Source organism: Orbicella franksi, chromosome 12 (genome assembly GCF_964199315.1).
Source record: "Orbicella franksi chromosome 12, jaOrbFran1.1, whole genome shotgun sequence".
NCBI lineage: Eukaryota > Metazoa > Cnidaria > Anthozoa > Scleractinia > Merulinidae > Orbicella > Orbicella franksi.
This window is the reverse complement of record NC_138156.1, coordinates 22973982-22990447: the sequence shown is the minus strand read 5'-3', so window position 1 is coordinate 22990447 and position 16466 is coordinate 22973982. Positions and strand designations below refer to the sequence as shown.

At 40.3% G+C, this 16466-nt stretch overlaps 1 protein-coding gene across 6 annotated transcripts; it reads left to right on the top strand.

Moving 5' to 3' along the window:
• Positions 1-164: 164 nt before the first annotated feature.
• On the top strand, positions 165-16423 carry LOC145463027 (monocarboxylate transporter 10-like). Of its 6 annotated transcripts, none has more exons than XM_081446730.1 (5): positions 165-236; positions 4366-6910; positions 11281-11897; positions 12449-12818; positions 13355-16423. In XM_081446730.1, exons 2-5 carry the CDS (start codon positions 6748-6750, stop codon positions 14113-14115), a joined length of 1911 nt encoding a protein of 636 aa, XP_081302856.1. In that variant the 5' UTR covers positions 165-236; positions 4366-6747; the 3' UTR covers positions 14116-16423. The 6 variants fall into 6 exon arrangements, with proteins under 6 accessions (XP_081302856.1, XP_081302854.1, XP_081302853.1 ...); XM_081446728.1 differs by lacking the exon at positions 165-236 and adding an exon at positions 1188-1383; XM_081446727.1 differs by lacking the exon at positions 165-236 and adding an exon at positions 1783-1870 and having other exon boundaries at positions 1914-6910.
• The last annotated feature ends 43 nt before the right edge of the window (positions 16424-16466 follow it).

The following is a 16466-nucleotide window of genomic DNA, read 5'->3' as shown; positions in this document are numbered from 1 at the left end:
GGACGAATTGTGCCCGTAGTCATGGCCGTAAAATATTCAAGTTGACCAGTCGGCATAAATTTGTTCTGAACTCATAAGGGGAATGCGACACTGATGTGATTGAACTGGCGTGAGGTTTGTATTGGGGAAATATCAATTAAGTTTTTTTTTTTTTTACAAAGCCACGATCGAGCTGAAGGCAAGGTTTATACACTTGCAAACAAGGAGGCTAATATACCCCAATGTGGACAGAACAGGTTAATATAAATGATCACGAAAGTTTATACTGTTTTATCTGACAAATGAGATGCGATAAAATTTCGCGAGGTCTTGTTAAAGCTCTACGTTTTCAGTTCGCTCTCGTGGAACAGTCACTGAACTTGTCCGCCAAACATGAAGGGAAAAACTTCCAATTGACAAAAACGCTCCCATTTTGCTGGTAAAGAAATGCCTTATACCCTGTGTGATATTTTTGCGAAAAATAATTTAGATTAGTTAATCGAAAATGTCAAGTGCCCCATTTTACTTTGACGCAAACCTTAGCAGACGGATCTTAGTGAAAGCCGTTTCTCGCGGTAATTTTGCAGAAATTCTATGTTGAGGACATTAACTGGGTCCCTTTAAAATGAGAATCTTTACCGCTGAAATCAAAACGTATGTATATGTGAATTTTAAAGTACTTTTCGCGATCTGATTAGGGATAACGTTGACCAATATGCCTTGGCCTTTGGAGTAGACTTTGACCATTCACACCTTAACAAAAGTTTAAAGGTTGTCTTGGTATGTTAATTCAAGTTTTACATAGATATTCAAACCATGGGAAAGCGCGACCTGTACAGCCGGTTCTCTATGTTGCACCCTAATCATTTCACTTATTATAGACTCAATATCAACATAGAAGCTCCCCTTAGCTCTTTAGATATATGTTCTTTAATTCCTTTGGAGAATTTAAATCTTGGTCAATACCTTTTGTGTAAGGACTCTGGCGAGGAGAAGAAGAAATTATTTACTCGCTGAAGTACAAAGAGGTTGACGTTTTGCAAGCCCGATTTACAACAAAAACGTAATAGTAGGTTCTTTGTAAAAATCGTGTATTAATTTATTTTGACTTGCATGTTCGACTCGCTTTCATGACAACCGGAGATCTGTCATCGAATCTGTCAAGTGTGAGCGTGAAAAGCTTATTATGTATGTAAACAATGCAGCAAACGAATGAGTTTATTCACGCAATTTTGCATAGTGTACTTCTGCCTTGAAAAACATTACTTTTGTGAACTTCGCCTAGAGAAATTGTTGTGTTGATCTCTGTTAAAATTTATTGCATGACAGTGGCACGAAAACATCGAGATTTTGGAGCGCTTGAGTGCTTGCCGTTTGGAAAGTTTCGCGGTCTTGCCATCACCGGTGAGTCCTTTTTGTTGACAACTGCAAAAATTACGGACAGCGACTTAGACAACTGATAGTACCTTTCGGTGTATTACAACTTACGATAGTAATTATCTGTGTGATGTATAACTGTGTAAAGGACCTATTTCTGTCTAAAAGCCTGCCCTCTTCAAAACGTAGCCGACAACTCTCGTACTCACTGCATCATGAACAGAGAAATATAAGAGCATGAATTTTGAAAACGTAATATAAATTGTTATTTTAATGAGAAGGTCGCTTCCATGTTGATTATCCAGTATACAAAATGCCGTGAGAAATGTGACTGTCATTCAAGTTTCTCACAAACGCTGACGGATGACACAACAGTGGAAAATCCGTTTGCCCTTGAAACCTGTAATTGTCAGGGGCCGTCGACCCCGGGGGGGGGGGTACTCCCTTATATGGGCTATATAGGTATGTGCGGCCCCAAAGGGTATGGTTTTTCAGCTGTTTTGGTCATAAATAGGTTATCAATTTAAGCTGATTTTGGCCATTTTGGTCATAAATAGGGTATGGTTTTTGCACTCTAGCCGTGATATGGGTATGTTTTTAAGAAGAAGCCACTTTTTCATCATTATCGAAAAGAAAATCAACAAAAGCCCTTCACAAATTATATTTAAGGTAATTTGACATTGGTCTGTACTAGGCAACTAATTATAACGCAGGTCTGAAACAGGGTTTTAATTTAAGAGTCAGGTCATAAATAGGGTTTCGAATTTTTGGTCAAGTCATTAATAGGGCAGGGAATATCGCAGATTTTGGTCATAAATAGGGTAAGGGTTTTGGGAAGCGGGCCGCACACCCCCACCCAATTTTTCTGGGAGTACCGCCCCCCAGGCCGTTGACATGTTCATTTGTTCTCCGCTTGTTTACGACGGACCCCCTCTCCCCTTGGCCGCCTCGACTCTCCTCCCTCCTCCGCTCCTAAACGTCCGATCCACTTGGAATTTTGCTGCCCCATTCCACTTGCTGTAGTTAACATTACTGAGATGAGAAGATCACAACATAATTTATTCCTTTTAAAATGAACAACAGACTTGTTATAAATCAGATGAAGCTCTCTCCTACCTGTTTTGTTGAGACATATAGCATCTACGTATCTACTTATTCCTATTTACGTTTTTGATTTTTTGAAGAGAGAAGCAGAATAGTCGATGCGACCGCACGTGCAAGGAAAAACTTTCTGCTTTTGTTGTCTCCAGTTTTCAACATAAAGACAATCTTTTTAAAATGAATAATTCTGCTTTTCGTCAAAAATTTCTCGCACTAACTTTCAAAAATGGACTCGCCTTACCCTCACGCCCTTCGGCTAAGTATCCTCATGAAGTTAACCCCCGGCCCCACCCCTCCCGGCGTTCTCCTTACCTAAACGTCCACATCAAGTTAGCGAGGAACAAGTGAATTTGTCGACGGCCCATTATTGTCTCTCTTTAGTTTCCTATATTTTGATTGCAGAACCAATTCATTTGTCGTCAACTTTGTATCAAGGGTGGTGGACTAGGGCAGTATTTCGGCGACGGGAGGGAAGGTAGCCTGTGTAGAACGCGCGCAAGGAATAATAGGCAGTGAGTTGGGGCGGTGCCAGAGAGCGAAAACACTTGCCCTACGGTTAACACTCGCTCCCTATTTGCTCGAGCGCCTGTTATGCGGGTTCAAGAGGGGATGAATTCTAGGCTAGGAAAAACTAGGCAGAACTATGATTGGTTTAATAATACGTTCTTCATAGCCACAGCAGTACTAGTGGTTCGTTATGACATCTAGATTCTCTCCTTGTAGCACGCACGTTTTAAAGCAGCCGCTTGCATGCAATGACAAGCCTGACAGTACCAGCGCAAAGAGACACAACCAATCTCTTCTAAACATATTGTTATAACCCGTAGCGCTTGATCTGTATACGCCGTCAACATTATTTTTTTGAAACGTTCGTTCAGAGACCGTGTTCTCTCCTGCGCTCTTGAAACACGTTACGGCGAACTTAAACTGAAACGGAATCGGCTTACTAAGTAATTTCTGAAAGAGTTCAGTTGTTTCTTGATTGTTGCGTTAAGCGATGGTTTGGGACCATCATGTTGGTCTTACGATTCGAAGTCGTTCAAGGTAGGTCTAGCTTAGCCCGCACATGGTGTGTGCGGAGTCTCATTTGATCGATTTATTTAGTCTGAGCAATAATTTTTATTGTAGGTATTGAAAGATGTGCTTAGGAGCTGTTACTGACCTTTAATTTGCTTTGGTATTCACGAGAGATCTATTTTTTATCAAGTTGTTTTGGTTTGGTTTGTCTCAAGACTTTCGTTATCACGAGTTTTTTATTCAACATTTTCTATTGGCTTTGGATAGTCGTGTGGGAATGCTTAGGTTCGTTTCGTCTAGTAGCGTCAAACAATTTAGATATTTTCACGTATCAGACGATATACGTAGGTTTGTTTGGCTTTCTAAGTTACTGCGAACAGAGAGAACGTGCGGAAGAATAGAGAAAAAAATTAAACTTCTTCGAAGAAAAGGAAGATCTTGTTTTGTATCTCTAAGTGTGTATTTTCTCAGCTAAAATGCTTTTTTTAAGGCAGTCATTATCAAAAACGAAAATGCTATTACAGGTAATTACACGAGCAATTCATTTGAAAGACAAGAAGCACAGTGAACACTGAATCAAAGCTAAACGCGCGAAGCCGGCTAAAACTTTCAGCTGGACCATGCGTGGGAAAATGAATTACTAATACGTTGCGGTAAGCCAATCTTCCGTTGGTACATTTACCCATAACTCTAAGCGCACGAAAACTTAAACAACGCTCATAAAAACGTACAGAAAAGTTCTAAACATCTTTAAATCTAGCATACACTATGTCGTGAGTACAGGGACAAATAATGCAAAAATATGGCTTTCCCTGTACCAGTTATGGCCTGTTTAAGGTTCGCATGGTATATTGTGGTAAAATGTACAACCACCATACTTTTTTCCTACAGATTGTTGCAAGCCGCGACTGGTCCTGGTTGGTTAGAAATACCCCGGTAACGGTTTCTCTGATTGGTTTACGCATGTAACCGAGGAGGCCTTAAAATACACATCAAATAGTATTTTTGCTTGATTTCTAATTATTTTTAATTTGTTTGTATTGTGGCTGTGTAGTTTGACTGGTACTGTAGCGACTGCGGTTTTAAGTTTAGAAGAGAGATTATCAGAGGTTCATCACTCAACTTTATAAACTTACTTACAATCCGCAGTCTCCTTTGGTTAAATTTCTTTCTACATTATATTCGTGTGAATTGTCTTGCTAACTTGAATTAGGCCGGAGGTTTTTCCCTGCGAACGACAAATTTCTAATCGGTAATTCAGATTTTGCAGGCGTGTCTTCTAAATTGTGGTTTTTGTCCAACTGTGTTTGCAGGCTTTAATAGCCTCAACAGTGTGATAATTCTTCCAGACTCTTACAGTACTTCGCTGACATATGAAGACAGAGTTAGACATTTTCAAATTATAGCAAAAGGACTTAAATTTTCAGGTAAGATTGGTTAACGTAATTATTAATCACTGATAATTATGAGCTATGTTTTTCATTTCACACGGCAAAGTCTGTTCTATTCTCTAAACTGGCAGTCTGCCGAGCCAGACGATTCGTGATTTTTAAAGAAACGATGATTCGCCTAATCTGTTTATCTCGCGGCAGTGCGATTTTTAACTTCGTTAATTTCGAAGCCAGGCCGGGGCTCGTTTCTCGAAAGCCCCGGAAACTTTACGGGCCCGCAAAGCCATTTTTATTTAATCGGTATTTAAAGAACGAGAGGTGTATACGTCTGAAACTTCTTTTATGAAGGGAGCCTCTGTTCATAAGGTTTGAGATTTCGCTACGGTTTCTCGGGTGCGAAAACTTTTCGGGACCTTCGAGAAACGGGCCCAAGGCCTTTAAATGAGTTCATTCATTCCTGGCAAGAGCCTGGATGATGAGACATTCTCGACGTTACCTTAACAGTCCGTTCTAAAATATTGTTTGCGCCCATTTCATTGATATTAAGGGAAAACAAATTAATATCGCAAACAAATTGCGAGATACCTTGTATTTGATGTTGAAACAGTTAATGAGTAAGACAGATGTATGCGAAATAGCTTCGAAACGCACTGTTTTATTTTTATGGCAAAATTCCACGCAATTCACTATTCCAAATAAGTCATGTTTTATCTGGAGTCAAGAATTCCAGTCAATATAAATTCTTCCTCATGGGAAATTTGAGTTGAAGCCAAATCACGCAAGCATTGTTCTCTCTGTCATTTATTGTCGTACAATCCCCCAGTCACGCGTAATGCAAGCGTTCTGGAATGGAGAATTGCAGGTTTATCCAGGTTTGTTTTCCATCAGTGCCGTGCGTCTCTCCTCCGCATAGGCCTCTTTCGTGCGGCATTGACCGTACAACGCAGTAAAGGGGCTGGAGAGGAGAAAGAGAGTGCACAAGGGAACACTGGAAACAGAGGGAACAGAGAAAAGAAAGCTCGTGAAGGCAGCCTGAGCTGTGTTGCATTGAAAAAATGCAGAGTGCCTAGCCAATAAGAGAACGGCATTCGTGATAGACCGCTAGTAGACTTATACTAAGGTAACGCATCCGGCGCAAAATAAGGGGTCCTTAGAGGGGTTAAATCCAACATAGACTACCAGACCCCCCCAACTTGAGTTCCGGTTAGAATACTACAGGGGTAATGTCACGAAAAACTCTCCCCACTGATGACATTATAGTACAGTTATCCATTATTGAAGGTCAAATTATTTTGAAAATGTTCCGTACACAAAGTGGTACCGTGTTGTATTTCGTCCTTTCTCTCTGAATTTCAAAAGTAAAATCTGAGATTCCGTGAAAAAAAGAAAACCTGAAAAATTCAAGATCGTTGTTGTTGTTGTTGTGTTTTTGAAGAACCATATGGCTGGCGTCGCGTGATTAAGGTCGAATCAACACGGGAAAATCTTGACAAGCGAATCCTGTTTTGAAAATACAGGCCTACTTAGGTCTACATACTGCGCAGTGTATCGGCTGACAACACTACTCCTCTCTAGGTCATGTGAAATTGACACAGTTTCTTTTTGCGATCACGTCCGTGCAGATTTCCTTTTTACGTTAGAAATTAACCGACGGTTATTATGCTTGGTTTATAACAGGACAGATCGCGCTTCCGTGCGGGTACCCGTCGTGGTTGGATTTAAAAAGTTGACGAACAGGATTTTCACCTATCATCAGTTGCATGAGAAACCGGTTTATCAATTACCAACCGGGCTCCAACCACAAGAGTGAAAACCCAGTATTCATGCGCGCCTGGGTTTATCTACAGAGTCTTTGGTAGATCGTGTGCGGTCCACGGACAGAATGGCGAATTATTGCAAAGATTTCAGCTGTGATTCGCACAGATCTTGGTTCGTTTGTGGGTCTTCTTTCGTCGTGCAATTCATCATCTTTGGAGTGCATAGTTCTGTGGGGATTTTCTTTATTGCCTTCGGGAGGGAATTTCATCGCAGTGAATCGGCTACAGGTAATTAATTGTTTTTAATCTTAATTGCTGTGTTATTCGCTTTGGAAAAAGATTTCTGGTTGACAGTTGATGGGACGGTAGGATTTTAAATCTCTGTTGGAGAATTACTACACTTCAATACAAATGTAATTCAAAACAACACACCGCAAACTTCGTTTCCGATTGGTTTCATGTCTGTTTTGAAAATTCAAGAAGAGTAAATAATATGCCATATTTATCTCGGTAATGTAATATTACATTGTGCTTAATATCAGTGGGTTCATTCTGGTAACAGGCTTCACTACAAACCAGTCTAGCGGATACGCTTTTATTTTATTTTAGGCAGGACGTGATTTCTGAGCAGTCGCTTGACGTCCGGTTAACCGGATATACTGTTAAATAGTAACTTCCGGTTGATGTTTTGTTTTGGTCATGAATAATTGAACAAGACGAATAATTGCCGGTATTTTCTTTTAATGCTCCAGAATGTCATATAGTACTTTTTAAAAAATATTCTTCCAAGCCTTCGATTAGGGATTTGGGATTTGGGAGCAGAGGTTAATTACAACGGAAAGTGAGAGAAAAATTGCCGTTCTTCAAGTGCTCCCAACTAACCGCGAACGCCCGGGACAGGCTACGTTAGGAAAGGACACGCAGCACTGCCCGGGTTCGATCCCGGGACATGACAGAGACGCGGCGGGGATTGATGTTTCTGCACTGTTTCCTTTCCTTGCCACAGAAAAAAAAATTAGATCTGATATGGTCCACGAGAGGGCGGCCGGTTCGGTGATAATATAGGGGCAGGGCTAAGGTGAAAGAAGGGGATTTCCCCCTGCTTCATCTCTCTCCTCGAGTTCGCTGTCTATACCCGACAAAGAGAGTCCCTCATGTGAACTATTGTGGTCCACTCTGATCTTAACTGTAATATAAACAGTTATTTATAGTTATATACTCGTTAGCATAGTGTTACATGAGAGTTTTCAGACAGTAAAGCAGTGAAATCGCGTTACTGGCAAATTGAATGCCATGTATCATAAGGGAAAATCATGCCCAAACCCAAACATACTTAACAGTTGACTCTGTTTACTCCGCTACCCACAATTTCCTACGCTTTCGTTTGCATCCAGTTATTTTTGCTTTAACCGTACGGAGAGCCTCTTCGTAAGCTGAATCATTGACACGACCAGTGGTCGTGTCAATGAAACATATACAGTCGAACCCCTACTAACGGGCGCCTCTACAACAAGCACTTGTTTTTGAAAGAGCACAGACTCGAAAAATTCGCTCAGTGTTATTTTAACTTCTCTGCAATAGCCATTTCTCCGCAACAGCAGCGGCCACTTAATTTTGACTCAGTTGCATACAAAAATATCTTCATAAAGGCCGCTTAATTAACGGCTGACGAACGGTGTATTTATAATCCCAGAATACAAGTAGCGAACAGCCAGGGAAACCCGCCCATGGATCTATTTCGATTCAGTTGCGGAACATGTTAAGAGCGCGATCACTCGTCGTTATGAACTCTTTTTCCTTTCAAATCTCCAAGCTAAAGGATGTCATGTCAGAGCGCTAGAGCAGCTACCAGTGACCTATTTGGCTAGTCACGCGTTCTTTCGTTTTGAAATCGTTATTACCCTGCATGCAGAGTCTCCTTCTATCTACAGGAGAATCGAAAGAGGGCAGATCGTGACAAGCCCGCCAACCTCGAGGAGCGACCCTGGGTGCTAGATTCGCACAGAGCGTGATGCGCGCGAGAGGGAGACACGAGAGGAATTTCCGGCCATGCGCTGATCTCGTGAACGTGGAGATCGTGAAAAGCAACAGCATTCACTAGAGATAGGAGCCTGTTTGCTTGTAACCCAAGCTGTAGGCGGTTCTTGTGATGCACTCGCGTGTCTTTTATACTCTATGAGAAATGCGTTTAGCACGTAAAATCCAAAAGCGGCCAGTTTTTTCGTCCCTTCAGCTTGTTTGGGACTCGAAAAATCCGGTTGCTCTTTTGTTGTTTTTCTATCGCAAAATGTTATATTTTGGGTCAAATGCCATTTTTTGGCTATTTGAGCCATTTGTCAGTCGTTGACAGACCGACCGGTTATTGCGCTTGCCCAATATCGATATGCTCTTGGACTTTAAACTCGGACTGAACTTGGGGTTTTTAATAGCAAGTAAAAAGCTCACGTTAGGCTTACCACACGATATAAAGTGGGCTTGTTTCCATCTGGCGTTATAGAAATTACTAGATCTCAAGTTTTTTTTTTTTAATAAACAAGCGCTAACCTTTTTTTTTCCTTTTTTCTTTAATTACAAGTTCCCTGTGGATTATTTTCTCAGTAGTTTCTATGGGGTATAGATTATGATGCGATGTTATATTGACAACCTACTCCCTCCTTCCCACACTTTTTTGGGTTTATGCGCAGGAGCTTATAAAGTAGCATGCAGTTTCGTTTCTCTACTCAAGAACGAGATGTAGAAAGGATATTTTTTAGACAAATGGTAAAAAAAACTGATCGGTGAAATATTATTTTCGGCGTGTCAAAGTAAACAGATTTCTAATATTTCATAAATAAAATTTTCCAAAAATTTAATTCAAAATGTCTGTATAAGCACCCAGGTCAAAATGGCGGATTAAAAGCCAGTGTTAATTCAGAACCCCTTCTCTATTCTCTCCTGCGCCAGACAAAACGGTTTTTTTCGCGCGCACGGTAATAATTCACGTTGGGAGGTGAAAAAAAGCTGTTGACAGAAGGAAATGAAGAAAGGATAAGTAGCCCAACATTTTTTAGCGTGTATTTTTCCCACGACCAAAATAGACCCACCATAGGATATTGAAAGGAAGAATCTGTCTTGCAATGACCTTGAGCTTACTATGACCTTAGAAGGTAGCGTTTCTGGGTGGGTCTGAAATGAGTTGAAGTACTCTCAGAATAAGCAATACAAGTAGGCAAAATAAGTTCACGCGTCATTTCCGCAAGGATGACAGGAGATTTAAGAGGTTTACAGCCTCCAAAAAATGGTTTACAAGACTCTAAACCGCGGTATCGTGGAGTGGCGATTTTTAGACAATTTAGAGCCTATGGGTTTAGTAATGCACTGAGCACTGCACATTTGTATTGTTACAACTCGGCTAGGCTCGATTACCAGTCGCTATTCTGGAAAGGAGCCCTCTCGGGCAGGAACGTAGAGATAGCGGCCGAAATCGAGCCGAAAGCTCGGTGGGCTCAGTTATAAGCGAAAGTAAACGCCATCTTTACTCGAAATTCAAATGCGAATTTAGTTCTATTTTAAAAATGCCTAACGCTAGAATTAGGATTGTAACCCTGTTTCCTACCCCAGTTAGTCAGTGAACAGGTAGATTTTCCGTGATGACCGAATAGTACAATCAGAAGAATTTAATGGAACTCGGTCACGCTTTTTGGGTGTTTTTTTTTTCTGCTGTACAACTTAAGTTACTTTTCAAAGTCGAAAATAAAAGAGTATGATAAATATTGCAGTTGCGGAAGAGTTTTCAGATGCTCCTTCTAGGCACAGCTCCTATGAACTAACGCGTAACAAGAATGCTCTAAGGCTCTTTCTGAAGGATTTTATCCACAGAATCAAAAGGAAGAACCATATATAGCATAAGCCAAAACTTTGACTTGCTCCTGGAGGGAAAGAGTAAATTTCAGCTTACATAAAATATACGTGCCTACCAGTTATTGGCGCTTTAATTCAGGTTACCTTTGACCTATCAGTAAAATATGGGATTTGTAGCGCACAGTGGGTCAACACCAGTGTAATATCCGTTGATTATGTTTCAACTTCAGAGCACGTTTGAGTATTGCATGCGATATCTATAGGAAAGGAACCAAGTGCTGATAATTAGCTTAACGGTTTCTACCGAATGTTCCGAAAGAGCTCACATAGTTAGAGTTTCTCATTGTTCATTCAGAAAAGGTAAAAACCGAAAGCTGTGGCGATTTTCTTCTCCGTGTCGATCTCCTTTCCGATCCATTTCCGTCTTAATATTTCCTGTATCATAAAGTTCATAGCGAAGAAAACATTCCCCAGTATTTACCGAAATAGAGGTGAACAAAGTCCATTTATGGTGGAACCCCGTTGATCCGGTCGACAACGAGCCAGAAAATATTCTGGCTGTACTGAATGGGCTGGCCATATTCAGGGGGTTCTTTACAATTAAGAAAATAACCGACTGAGCTTTTGATCGGGCCAGAATAAAGTGGCCGTGATAACGAGGTGGCCGTATTAACGAGTTGGCCGTAAGGCGGGCTGTCACTCTAATAAGTTCCTGTCAAAGCCATAAATAATGAAGCCGGGAAGGATTTTTGTTCTTTTTGAGATGCAATCACGGGCAGCTTTATTTAATTATGATTTATTATTGTTATTATTTCTAGCATGGGTGGGCTCGCTGGCGTTCGGTGTTATGTTTTTCATGGGCCCCTTAACCACGGTCCTCTGCGAGCAATTAGGATGCCGGGTAGTCACGTGCCTTGGAGGCATTCTGTCATTTGTGGGTCTTCTAACTACGTCATTCGTCACCAATTTTACTCTGTTGTACATTACCTATGGGCTCCTCTGGGGAGCTGGGACGAGTTTCTGTTACTTCGCCTCTCTAGTAATTTTACCGTCGCATTTCAGAAACTATTTATCATTGGCTTACGGAATTGCCATCGCTGGAGCTGGATTGGGTGTTCCGCCGATGACGTGGGCCATCAATCAACTTATTGCTCATTATGATTGGAGGATAACGATGCGAATTCTCGCTGGAATGTCATTGTTAATGTGTGTTTCGAGTTTGAGCTACAGCAGACTTGAGGATAAGCAGGAACAACGTGTTCAGCTGCAAAAGAAGGACAGACGTAGAAGTTTAGATATTGGCATTCTTTACAAGATTAAATTACGTTTGTTGGAATTTCTCAGTTTAAATCCTTGGAAAAATAAGGCCTTTGCGGTGTGGGCCATTTCCTTGAGTTTCATCGCGTTTGGCAATTTTATACCTTTCGTCTTTTTGGTAAGTATGTTCAGTTTGTTTTCCAAACACTGCGAAGAGAGTTGAAAATACGTCGCGCATCGGAGTATTTTTGACAAACTTCGAGGTGTGTGGCAATGTGGTCAAACATTGTCTTGAGTGTTTGATATATCTTCTCAATCGAAACTAAATCTGAGGAGAGAACGGAGAAATATAATCGTAAAAATCTATGTTAATTAAGATCAGATTTCCAGACACCGTCACGGTCATGACTTGCTTTGTTTACAGTATATGGTGAGTTTGAGAAGCGTGCAACGTTGTTGCAATGTTGCTTTTTATGAAGCGAGAAGCCGAAAATAATCCCTCGGGGCAAAGACTAGAGTTGGATCAGTTGGACTGGTTACATCAGCTACAATTCAAATAATTTGGTAAATTTATTCCATGTTACCTCTTGTTAAAAATAACGTGTTATCATTTAGTCTAATACCACTAGTGATTATCTTCGCTGCAAGAGGAGAGAGTATTCTAAAATAAAATTTCCCTCCCTGGTTTTAATTTGTGGGAACTAAAGAGTATCTCTTATGTTTCAACAGATAAGCATAGCAAACGACATTGGTATACCCAGCTCCAAAAGTGCTTTACTCATTGGTTACCAGGCCTTCACGCAAACAGCTGCCCGAATAGCGTTCGGAAGGCTTGGAAATAGTCCACGAATAGACAGAGTTGCATCTGTTCAAATCATTGGTCTTGTTTTGGCTGTCAACGCGACACTGTTTCCTCTAGCTCGGAGTTATTTGTCTTTAGTTGTGTATGTTGTTGTGTTTGGACTTTTCGATGGATGCTTAGCTGTCATGTTTGGGATGGGAACTCTTTACATTGTCGGGGAGAAGCTCGTAGGGCGTGCCTTTGGAAATCTTTGTTTCGCAGCGGCCATTGGAAATGTCCTGGGGCCACCTGTGGCAGGTTGGTATAATTTGAATGATGTCAGGAGCTTCTTACCAGGAGATCAGAACCATCTCTATCCGTGGACTCGCGTCTCGCGCTGTTAGATTTTATATGAGTAGTCTGAGTAGGTTGTTTATAGAAAGTGTTTCTGTTTAGTGACATCCTAATAAAAAGTGGAAACTTTTGGTTGCAGACTTCTCTATCGACGTGTAGTTTTGATACGCAAATAGTTAAATCTCTCGGAAGGTTTTTCACGCAACGTCAATCATCATGGAAGCTCAGAAAAATCTGATCAAGCGAATATTTTCCCTTCTTTGGGCTCGTCACGCAACCTTTCGTTGGGGAAGAGCGCGAGACAAGTCATAAGAAGGCTAGCGGATATCTTAACCTCGTTCCCTCGGTCTCTCCTCTTTCCGCCCCACTGGCGTCTTTTAATGTTTGCGGTAGTCGATGATTTGCTTTGTTTGAGAGTCAGATTTCACATTGACAATGCGTTGTTGTATTGTTATAAGGAATGAAGTAATGATCACAGATTTCAATTTCATTTTCCACAGGCTTCATCTTCGATGTGTTCGGAAAATACGACATAGCATTTTACCTTTCTGGAGCTGTCATGACATGTGGGGTATGTCTTCTGTTTCTAGTGCCGTGGCTGATGCCGACAAAAACAGAACTATGTCAAGAAAAGGTTATGCTTCTGAACGAGACTGATAAATTGACGAAAAAATCAACGAATTACGAGAGAGCTTCACGAACGATTTACAGCTTTCCCACCGAAGCTGCTTTCTTTGCGCGGGCTGCGCACTGCGACCACGTGTTACAGCGTAGCGTTTCCATGGAAATGCTAAACCGAAGTGGTACGTCAACTTTAATGAAGTCGGCAATGTTTCGCGCATGGTCAGCCGCTGCCCAGTTGCACTGCACTGATTCGTTGAATGAATCATCGGGTTATGAAAGCGATTCCAATAGACAGAGCCCTTCTTCGCAGTCTAGCGAAATCGTGGATACGTCAGAGGAAAACAAGCTTGGTTCTGTAACCATAGTAACACCGGCTTTGAGCTTTGACGATCTTGAAGTAGTTGTTCAACAAGAGAAGCTTGTAAAGGGAGGATGGTACGCTAGTTCTATGGACATGTTTAGCGTAATGTTTGAAAATTCATTGGAACACGATGTGACTAGTCGTCCAGCTTCAATTATTGATAACACAAGCAGTGGAAAAGACATAACTACTGATGGAAAAATACAAATAACAACACTTTTATCTCAGGCAGAACTTGACTACAACTTGGAACTTTGTCAAGAAACAATTTTATGAAAGGATTTCGCAGGTGAAACACGATTTAATTTAGGGGTACTATCATGGGAATGATATTCAAATTCAAACTTAGTTACATATTTTCACTCATGGAAACCTAAATATAATGGGCAAGTTTGGTTAAACATTAGTACGCGAGAGTACTGAAGTTATACAAGGAGGATCTTACGGGTTTTTAAGGCTAAAAGTTGGCTTCTTCACAGCTAACTGTTAATATATATACTTTATGGTTAACAGAATTCTTAGAAATTAATTACAATTGATTTAAAAGGTTAAAAAAAATAATTTGCATCGTTTTAAAAAGTTAAAAATTTATTTTGGTTATTTTAAAACATATTTAACGCTTAGGACCATTTCGAGATGGAACAGTTTATTATCATTCACATCAACTAAACTAGTTTAACTAAATCAGGTTTATGTTTCTCCAATTTGTCAATTGTGCTTTGCAGTAATTTTCAAACCACGTTGCTAATATGTTTTAATCAAACAGGCTTTTACCTTGCTAAGTTGTTGGGTAAGCACGGTACGAGCAACTAATTTTTAACCTTGTTTAGCTAAACCACTTTAAAACAAGTTTAACATGTTGGTGTGAACAAGGTACAAGTCTCCCGTCTTTTCCATGTACTACCGAACCACAAGACAAGGCTACAAAAAGTCTTAACAAGAGACCTTGAGACTCACTTTCGTGGCTAAAATTGGTTTACCGTTAACAGTTACAAATTTTCTAACTTTTACACCTAACGGCTAACGTTTTGGCCCGTTTTACGGCCATTGAGACCCTCTAAAAGGAGTGATACAATGGGTTACGCATGCAGTGGGTTGTGTTGTCAAATTGAAAATGTCTGGCAAATCATTTTGTCAAATTCTGTCGTCGTGTGTTAGAAAAATTGCAAAATACTAATAACCATTTACTCTTCCTTTAATAATTCAGTTAGTATCTCCATCTTGATGTTCTTAGAGCATTTCTTTCACGAGGGAATGCACTCAGTTAAAAATTTTAGCACTGTATCAACTAAAAATCTAACAAAATCGCCCTGAAAAAGCGTTTTTCTTTTGAGCGTCGAAAACTGATTGATTTTGAACTTACTACGCCATACGATTGGCTTAAAAAACTCGCGCCACTTTTTCATCCAATCAGAAGTAAAACCAAAACCAGTCGTGCCTCGCTCGCACTCGTTTTCCCGCGCTTCCCGTCAGCTACATGTAATAACTCCGAGTTCTGATTGGTCCACTACATTTTCTGTGTCCGTTGTGATTGGCTAGAGCGATTACTTTGGTTTTGATTTTACGACACTCAGTTAAAAACCGCTCTAGTAGTGTCCCTTAGAATTGACTTTTACTTCGTGCCTATTTTAAGGTATCTTTTATAGAGCGGTTTTCAGTTGAGTGTCGTAAAACCAAAACCAAACCAATTACTTACCAATTAGACTATTCAGCCAATCTCAAACTGTAGTAAAACCAAAACCAAAACCAAAGTAATTGTCTAATTACATTCGACACTCAAATGAAAACCGCTCTATTCGTTAATCGATATCACTGCCACTTCAGTTAATTAAAATGGCTGGATAATTGCACTAACAAATACAATAAATAGATACATTTTCTAGCTGACACTGTCATTGCCCAGGTAGAGAACAAAGTTTCTTGGAAGTATTCTTATGATTAATTGCTTTTCATCACACTTGCTTAATGCGCTCCTGAAAACCTTCACTTCATTTACCTCAGACAGGAGAAATTATTTTGACAACTTTAGAAAGAGAAGTTGCAAACGACTGTTTTTCGACAGAGGGTAGTCGGAGGGGGGAGGGGAACCAAGTTAACAGACAATTTTTTGGAATTATGCACTAAATCAAGTGGCTTTTTATACATCGTATCATCGAATATTTAGCTTTAAAATTATTTGCAGGCAAATTATTTGTTATTTGTTATTATTACCTGAGTAATTTAATATTTAATTTTTTGTAATAGTTTGAATTGCGTAAGAGTGTGAAACAACGTAACTGCGCGCTTCAAAGAAGCTGGGAATATAGAAGCTATTTTAAGTTTCTAGATAAAATCACCTTATTGTTTCCGTGAAACGTATAGCTGGACTTAATCTTATATTGCATTTACAATCTTTTATAATATTAATGCACTTGTGAGCCCAGGAATCGAATATTTCGGCAATTGCAGGGAATTGGGCAGGAAATAAATCACTTGGAAATGTAGATACCCAGCCTGTTGGTTGATGCTTCTTTGACATAATCAGTAGTCATTAAGTTTCATCTCGTTACACCTCACGGAAACCCGAAAAGACATTTCGTGACGATCTACGCCACGTGCTAACCTAAAGAGGACATCACGTGACTTGC